The sequence below is a fragment of the Zophobas morio genome, unplaced genomic scaffold, assembly GCF_036711695.1.
Source record: "Zophobas morio isolate AGI-343-1 ecotype UQ-CSIRO unplaced genomic scaffold, CSIRO_AGI_Zmor_V1 ptg000023l, whole genome shotgun sequence".
NCBI lineage: Eukaryota > Metazoa > Arthropoda > Insecta > Coleoptera > Tenebrionidae > Zophobas > Zophobas morio.
Genome location: NW_026972128.1, coordinates 15,688,682 through 15,698,454, shown reverse-complemented (window position 1 = coordinate 15,698,454; position 9,773 = coordinate 15,688,682). Strand labels below are relative to the sequence as shown.

The following is a 9,773-nucleotide window of genomic DNA, read 5'->3' as shown; positions in this document are numbered from 1 at the left end:
ATAAATGTGACAATGAGAGTGATAATACGTCCCAACAAACATTTAACAACACAAACTAAAAGTTAGATGTAACATGAGCAATAAATGGTAACACTTTCAGAACAGAAACATTAAATTTATATCTACAACATCAAAACTAGCAAAAGGATTGCAACAAACTGTAATAACATTACACTAATATGACTCAAGTGTGTTGTTGTTTCACCCATAACAAAACGACTCTAAATACTAAAATACAAAATACCAACAGTAAAAAAGTGCATTTACGATTTGGTCAGGTGACTCATATAATGTTATTAGTATTATTATTATTTCTGACTCACTTCTCGGTTGCTTATAGTACAATAAATATAAACAGGTACATAGCTAACCATAAGTACGCCATTTTAATCAAACTTTCTACCGATATTGACAAAAACACTAGAAAAAATCATTGAGCTTATGGCATTGTTAGTACTTAAAGGAAACCCTATTCAAGTTACTTATTAAAAAACAAATTTCTTATCATGTCTTTAAAGCTTAACCCAAGCTGAAGTTTCTTTTTTAACCAAGTTGCCTTAATAAAATCACTTCCTTTTTCTGCAATCATCATAGTGGGTCCGTTTGTATTACCCCTAACAATCCTAGGCATAATTGATGCATCGATGACTCTCAAATTTTTAATGCCATACACTCTTAATTGTGGATCTACCACTGCTGTAGGATCGCGTTTTGGTCCCATCTTACAAGTACCAGAATAGTGGTACATAGTACCAGTGTAAGAACGCACCAGACAGGCCCAGTATTCATCTGTGCCAAATGTAAATTGGTTACAAGCAGGCATTGGAGTTGTTACTAAACGGACGCCGAGTTTTTGCAAAGCTGGTGTTTTTAGCAAGTTTAAAGATTGTTTGATTCCTTCAACCATTTTTGCCACGTCAATTTGTTGCGAGAAAGTATTTGCATAAATTATAGGGTAACCGAAGACGGGATCCGTGTTATTGAGTTTAATAACCCCTCGACTTATTTCGTTCAGTAAAATGGATCTTATGATAAAGCAGTCATAATATGCTAACGGAGTTACTTTTGCGGTGGAAGCTAAAATCGGATCGGTTACTATATCTTGGACATTACCACAGTCAATAGAATACTGTATATCAGGACGCTCAGGCTCAATTTCATATTTGGTTTGAACAAATGCATTTAACTGAAGAGGACCTGTTGATGACAAAGGCCCGGCCTGTTCTTCTCTGTAATAAATTGCATCTTGAGCTTCCTCTTCAGGAGTTGCCAATGTTGAGGTTTGATTTGATATTTGGAACAGTACATTATCGAGAGTGGGATGATCCATCAAATTGTACCCTACTGGGAGGTCTTTGAGAACCTGAATTCCGAAATTTTGCAAGTGATGAGCGGGACCCACTCCACTTAACATCAGTATCTTCGGTGACAATATGGTTCCACATGAAACAATAACTTCTTTCCTAGCCATAGCTTGAACGATTTTTCCATTTTTCACATATTCCACACCATAAGCAACTTTGGTTTCAGGATTTATGAGTACTCTAGTAGCATAAGCGTTGGTTTCAATGACCAGATTTTTTCGTTTGTTTCTTATAGGTCTAATAAAAGCCACATTTGTGCTTTCCCTTTTTCCATTCCTTGAGGTAGTTTGTAATATGCTAGCACCAATTTGATGGCCTGAATTTTGGTCATAAATTGGCAATCCTGCTTCTTCCAAAGCCTTTAACATTGCAATTACATTTTGATCCCGGTACTGAAATCGTTCAACACTTAAATATCCTCCTGTTCCATGAACATTAGGTGCTACGTTCGGCACATCGTGGTTGTCTTCAGATTTTATAAAGTAAGGAAGTACATCTTGATATGACCAGCCGGGATTACCGTATTCCGCCCATTCATCATAATCTCTGGGATTTCCTCGTAGGTAAATCATGTAGTTAATAGTCGATGATCCACCCATAACTTTTCCTCTAGCCCAAGCACACTGACCATTTTGTCTTGCAAGGCAACTATAAGGATTAGGTTGCGTCATGAAACCCCAGTCAATGTTAGAACGTTGTAACAGTGGAGCAAATGACGGAACATCGGCCGCTTCAGGTTCTTCATCGCCAGCTTCAAGTAACAAAACCTGTAACATAATAATAACAAATAAGTTTGTGTGTTGCTGCAACGTTTGTTTTCCCAGACTTTATAGAAAACATTCCCACTGTACCGTAAATCCTAAAGTAAGTTTGGAATACAAACATCTCTTTGAATAAGTTTTACTGTACGAGCCGTATGACGCATCGTTAAATCTTAGTTTATATGTAAAAAAAATTGACAGGAAATATCTAATTGCTGTGGTTATGTGTACTTTTCTGTCGTTCTTCGTCCAATTATTGTAAAATTTTGCATGGAATCATACGATTTTTTAGTTAAATTATGTATTGCTATTAAATATAAAGTCGATTTTCGGATGGCGTACAAGAGATCGGAAACCTACACTTTCTACATTATTTATTATTTCAGTAAAACTTTTTAAAAAAGTAGGAAATCACAAAAAATGTGGAATAACTCCTGCACATTTTTATAATTAATAAGTCTGAATCATAATAATTTTATTATTATTAATATTATTATTATAAGATCCACTACAAACCCGAAAATAACAGGCATTCAGGCAAGATTTTTTATCATTATCATCATCCTCTTTGCCTTTGTTATTATCACTCTAATACATTTATTAAGGATAATAACGTATACATTGTAGTTTTTTTCGGTAATATCGTATCTATTGATTTCTCTTTCTGTTCAAAGTTGAAGTTTTATGTCATAAATTTTAATAAGGTTACAATAGATACAGCGCAGTTCGACATCCGTAAAACGAAATAATTTAGTTAAAATGTAAAATTACGTGGTCCTTCACGGTTAAACTTAATGTACCGTATATCCATAGACTTAACTCCGCAACCATTATGTTCTCTCAAATTTTCCATCTTAAATTTTCCACTCTTCCTGTTTCAGTACATATAAAAAATCTTTTTAACTTCAATAGAAATTCCATTAATTTACCATGTAATCAATGAATGAATCAAGACTTCGCGTGTGGTTATAATGCAACACTATAGTTTCATTACTTGGTTCAGTTTAAACTAGCTTTAACGTTACAAAAAAATGTTTAGATCCGTTGACGACTGAGAACAAGTAAAACTTAACCTTGACTTAAACACTGTGCGAACAATATAGGTAACATTGAATCAAACTTAAATAAATTTTCCTATTTGTACGCATAGTGGTAACAAAAAAAAAAAGTGCTACATAATTTTTAGAGATATTGTTATTAAAATTACAGAAGTGGAACAAAATTATTATAACAAAAATGGATCTGGTCGTGTATACTAAAAAATGACTTTGCATCACTGACATCACTTTTTTGTATTTTATGGAATATTTGTCAAATAACATTTATCTAAAATAAAACTATCCTTGAGACAGTTTCGCCTTGTGCGTAATTTCAAAGGTTACTTGCAAAATTTCAGGCTTGCATATATTTTTCACTATAATCTTTCAGAATTCAATTGCATCGAAACCACAAAATCCGGAAAATAAGTACTCCATTGTTAAATAACTTTTTATCTGTATTGTGTATTTGTAAGAACTACTCTCATGCACCTCTTTTCACTCACAACATTTTTAATTAGATGACAGAAAAGTGAGAGTGTTATTAATAGTAAGTAAGTAGTAAATCGTTTTTACTGTAATTAATGAATTTTGTACCCAGAAATTGTGATTATGTCACCACGATGAACAGCACGTGAGCCTATTCTGGTAATTAAGATGGCAAAATTGGTAACTATGAACACAAAGGAAAAATTAATTTTAATAAAATTGCTTTATTGCACCTAAAGCACTCCTCTTTTGCACATTATGGGAACGTTTATAAGGAATTTTAATTAAACACATCTTAAAATTCATTTTCAATTTTTATTAAAATTTTTATACAGAGGTTGTAACTAAAGTATGGAAATATTAACTTACTAATTAGTTAAAAATTCTAACATTTTTCTAAACTCTAAAACCCGAACTATATCGCGTTGATCAGGTCGTTTTTGACACTATCAAGGCTTAATATTTTGAGAACAGATAAGGACATTGAAATTCTGTAAAATCCATTGTTTTTAGCGTGAAGTAGTGAAAACCGATGTTTTTCTTGAAATAATTAAATAATTTGGACGTTCGTACAGAATTTTCAGTTTAGAGAGAAGAAAGCAATGTTCAGCCTCTGCAGCTTTTTAGTATTGCATATAATTATTGTTTAATATTCAAAGAGGTAGTAATTATTCTAATTTTAGAGCACGTACAACGCTGGCAATAATAATATTACCATTGAAAGAGTTTAATGTCAATAACGAAAAGCAAAACATTACAAACTGGATAAAAAAGAAAATGCAAGGTAGAGGTCTCGTTCGCAGACAAATGAGTCACGGTTTAACTGACTTGTCATTCCAGTTCAGTTCAAATGCAGAGAAGCAGAACAACACTATAATAAATCATTGATGCAGAGAGTGTGTTGTTGAATATAGTAAATAAACTATTGTTATTATAAGCTGGTATAGATATTTAAAATACACCTGGAATGTCAAAGCAACAAAGCTGTTTGCATAATAATTGAATATTGTTTGCACACATAATCTGCACTTCTAACTGGTTCATCTTACAGTTAGAATTACAACAATAAAATGTTCATTAAATAAAACTGTTGAGTGCTTAAACCCAAAACTAAACCGATTTAATCAAAATTACCAATAATACGACACGAAGACTAACTGCAGTTAAGTACTGCCATATTTTTAGCAATAGTAAATACGTCACTAATTTGTCAAACTCCATTTTAATTTTTAAAAGGCACATTGCACAAGCCACCTTTAAATGGTCCTATTCAGTTTCACTAAATTCGAATCGTAACAACTATCTTGTTTCTATTTTTTCTGGGCTACCCTTATTATAATTTCTTACCAATATTTTCTAAGTAGGATATTAAAAATAAATAAACTGGTGAAAAAGCTCTCATCTGTAAAAACGTGACTGTGATATAATGGACTGCGTTCAAAGGATAATGATTTAAAAGTAAAAACGAACGATACGGTTGGTTCATAATCGCCTTTGTGAAACTTTAATGAGGAAGATACCTACTTGAGGTTCTAGATGGAATTTTAACCAGAGACATTACATCTGTCACATGAGAATAATTATAATATAGTATAAAGTTTAATTTTATTAAAAAACTCATTCAATGAAAATTTTACACTAGAAAAATTCTATTTTTGCGGAATTGCATAATTTTATTGTTGTCTTTTAAAGGTCATAATTTACCACGTGTCCGTAAAAGATTACCGAAGGCTTTGCTTTATTGTTACCATTTTGTTAGAGAAAATCTATTTTCCTGTTCTATACGATTGTCATTCAATTGAGTTTGCAGCGAATTTAAGTATGATTTGCTAAAAAGTTTTGAAAATAATTTTTAAAGTGTTCTAAAAATTACTAATTAAAATGTTCATAGCATATTTAGTCACTACTTGACATATTTTTATTTCCATTAGTGGATTACAAACGGTGCGTTAATTTAAGGCCATTAATTTATAAAATCCAAAGTACACAGCAGTAAACTGCAGCACCGACTGCCACTTCTATTGGTAGTAAAGTTATTCAAAGGGAAGGTCTACAGACAATTTTTCCGCCAAACCGCCCAGTTCTCAATTTATACACAACAACTAGTTGATACCTTAAAGTTGTATTGTTTAAGATTATGTTGTCAGCAAATTTCAAGGAAATAAATAAACTGTTGTTGAGGCAATCATCAAAATAAAGAGATCCATAAAGCAATACATACTGTGCAGACAATTGTGAAATATAAAAGAATATCTGTTTCATAAAAAATTATTTAAAATTTAGTACCCAGGTTTGAAATCAGAACATATTGTCTACCAAAAACTGTACTTAAACCCTGTGACCCGAAAGATAAAAGTGTTACTAACTTAATCATGCGGTTAGTTGGTCATGTAATTAAATTCCACAAATCGAATTCTCGAAATTAAACCTCATGCGTCATTAAATGTTTAATAGCTCTTTAATTTTTAATTTATTTCTATAAATTACTCTAGGTTTACTAAATTTATAGTTACTTTGAATTTAATGTAACTATCCATATACATTTCACAGCTTGTAAGTGCACTTCTAAAATTAAAATCAGCACGTGCACACACTTTTAGTTGAACATATAAATTTATAATCATTTATTAAAACAATCGAGTAGTTAGAATATAACTTCTGAATTTTGCTTTTTATGACAGTAATAACAGCAATAACTCTTAAAATATTTATTATGGGGTTTAAAGACTATAGCATACAAAAAAGTGACAAATCTTTTTCACATAAAATATTAGTAAAATTTTGTTTGAGACCAGTGAACTGGTAAAAGCGTTAAAATTTAGGGACCTTGTTATCATTTTGTAACAAATGTTCTACTGTATAATATAGGTACTTAAATAAATAGAAGTGTTTGCTATTAAAGAAATTTGACTGATTCATAATAAAACCTTCAACTTTGAGTTCAGGCCAGAGACCGACACTAGTATGTGTCATGCAGAACCAATGTATTTTTTAACAGGAAGTTTTTCCTAATTTTACAAATCATTTTAATTAAAAATGTTTTTACGCTTTACCTACCACAAAATCTCAATTAGTTTTTAGAACAAAGTGCTGGTTAAAGAACTTTTAATGGTTACGACGATCTAGTTACTCACATCAAGTTTCAAAGCAGACAGACGACATAAATTTGCAAACTTGCAAGGCTGCAGGGGAATGCTTAGAAATAGTTACGTTTGTTGATGTTTAGAGTTCAAAACCGATGTATGTTGAATATCTGTGTAAAAATTGTATGTGCTCAGTTTATAAAAATTTACTCCAGATCACTTCGTAAAAAATCGCTGAAAAATCAAAAACCATGTAAAAGCATTTCATGTTTACTAATTTGCTATGAAAGACTTGTGTTTCAAATTTAATAAATATTTGATGTCTTTTTTTAAAGAAACTATTGCTCTGTGGATAAAAATTGAATCACAAGAAGACATGGAACTAGCAGTCTCAATTTAGATACGCAACATTCTCGGGAACATCTCAGAAAAAAATTGTATTTCTGAATCAGAGAAAGAATCGTTGATAAAATTGAAAAAACACAGGTTTTTAAAATAAGTTCCTAGAATTTATGGACTATGCTTACCGCTTTATTCGTTGGAATTTCCAGATTTGATTTTTAAATGAGAAAAGTTAAAGGCATAATTTTTATATTGGCGTAACAATCTTGCCTCTCATACATTACTTTGTAAACATGAAACCCTTAAAATTGTAAGTGAAAGTAATTCTTATTACTTTTAAATCACCCATGATAACAGAAATTGTATTTTTTTTAAAGCACTGATTCTACATGGAACTAAACAAGTACGGAAGTACTTTGAACCTTATTATTAGTTATTTTCCACAAATTAACTAAAGAATTCCTTTTTTCTACTAGATATTAGAGAGAAAATGCAAATAACCTTGTTTTTGCATTACATAATAATTCAGCGTAATTGAGAATACCATTACTTATTAATATTATATTAACAGACTGTAAAATAATCAGAAACGTTCACATGAAGATGTAAATACTATCACCTCCTAACTGCGAGTAAATAGGAACAACATGAATTGCAGAAAATAGTGTGATACTTACTTGAAAAGTAATATCATGTAGTTATTAATTTATAAAGTCATGGGAGCCAGTGTCCCAGAAATACTAGCCATAAAAACAATATAAACGATATTCTTTCCTACCTCGTGTTAATAAGCATCCATTGAAATGGAACACTTATGTAATCACGAATACTGGCAATAATCTATTCGCATAAAAAAATAATGAATTGTGAATATAAAACGGAAGAATTATCTAATATATAAAATTTCCCGATTTTTTAAATTAATTTAAATTCTTCAAAAAGGTGAAAATTGAAAACTACAGTTTCTTCACATCGTATTCGTAATTATTATTACAAATGACCCTTAACGAGACAAAATATTGTGTTTCGTTAAGGGTCGTTTGTAACAAGAATAAGATAAACTTTTAGTTTCTACGAATGGTTACTTCCTCTTCTCATCGTATCCTTCCATATTAAATAAAAATATCGTTTCTCCTTAACGGTCGTTTGTATTAAGAATTAGATAAACTTTTAGTTTCTACGTGTTCTTGCTTTCTCTTCTCATTGTACCCTTTCGTATTAAATGATTTGTATTTTGTCTCTTTATATATCGTTTATAATGACAATAAAATATAAATTAAGTAAATATCTAGTTTCTAAGCAGTCTTTCTTTTTTCCTGAGAAAAAGTCTTCCTGCGAACTGTACCGATTGAAACACTTTTTCATTCGCCAAAATTTCATTTTAAATTTTAATAGAATTTAATTTCACCTAGTCGGGCACACAAACTTTCTTACTGCCGGTATATTTTCACTTCATTTCACTTTTTTTTTACTATACTGTTTTCAAAGTTAAAGAATCAAGTTTATAACATTACAGTTTTTATTTTTCAACATTCACTGAAGCAATTTTTCAAACAAAGGAGACATCTGTTAATAAATCTACCTCATTTTATATCCTTGAATTAAATTAATAATAATATAATGCAAAACAATAAAATTAATAAAAAAGATAATTATATAGTACTTTATAATTACATTTTTTTATAAATTTTTAATACATGCATGTCCATATTTTTATTTTTACAACTTCATGTTCCTGTTGCATATCTAATAAAAAATAACTGGAAATATTTAATGGTAACTGTATAGGTTCATCCAGTACCGAATTAATATGGAAATTGTTTCCTTTACTTAAATAAATTTGTTCCTAAGATTTACGGAAAAATGAATGATCTATTCGCATGTTTTTGTCTACTTGTATAATATTCATCTGACATATCCGGAAGTATCATAATGCAATTAGCGTCATTTTTCCAATAAAATTAAAAATTTTCCAAAACGTCAAACTGTATTTTTTTTTTTTTGTTAGGCTAAGTTCATTCCAACATCTTATCTTAGAATTATTAATTAAATACTCGATGTAACTTACCCTCCATTGAGGTATTTCTGTTAAACGGTTAGCTAAAACGCATCCGGCACTTCCTGCACCCACCACGATAAAGTCATATTCCTGGGTATTTTGCTGATTATACTGTTCATCACTGTTATAATCGCTAGTCCCACCGAAATATTCATTATATCCTGTGCCAAAATTATAGCCGCTTTGACCGGAACTATACTGAGAATCTAAAGAATATCCAAATAATTGCGTGACGAGTTGCAGGAACAAAAACGCTGGTGGCTGGCAGGTCGTAATGGTGGTTTGCACCGCACATGTTTCTGCTAAGTTCTGTGGTACCCAAGACATGCTGCCACTAATGCGTACACTAAACTAATCGCTCCACGATCCGCAGGTGTACAAAATATGTCCTTAGATAGTATGTGTAAAGTTTTTTTTCCACCAAAATCCGTATTGTCACGCCCTTCCAAGACGTGCTTTCACGAATCGGTTTCACTCAGTTCAAATAAATCGACAGTCTTTGTTTAACTTGGCGGGCTTTATGCAAATGCCTTATTCGGTTGGCAATTGGAACAAAGGTAAAGGTTTCTCCAAACGAGTGATTAGTTTATTCTGTGCCGAAAAATTGACGCCTGTTCATATCAGTCTCTAAACCACTC

General features: G+C 31.2%; 1 protein-coding gene across 1 annotated transcript; it reads right to left on the bottom strand.

Annotated features, from left to right (window-relative positions):
• Window positions 1–288: 288 nt before the first annotated feature.
• Window positions 289–9,462, bottom strand: LOC135134386 (glucose dehydrogenase [FAD, quinone]-like). Its single transcript, XM_064063048.1, has 2 exons — window positions 9,145–9,462; window positions 289–2,131 (listed from the first exon to the last, which is right to left on the bottom strand). The coding sequence occupies exons 1-2, from the start codon at window positions 9,460–9,462 to the stop codon at window positions 479–481; spliced, it is 1,971 nt and encodes a 656-aa protein (XP_063919118.1). The 3' UTR covers window positions 289–478.
• Window positions 9,463–9,773: the final 311 nt, after the last annotated feature.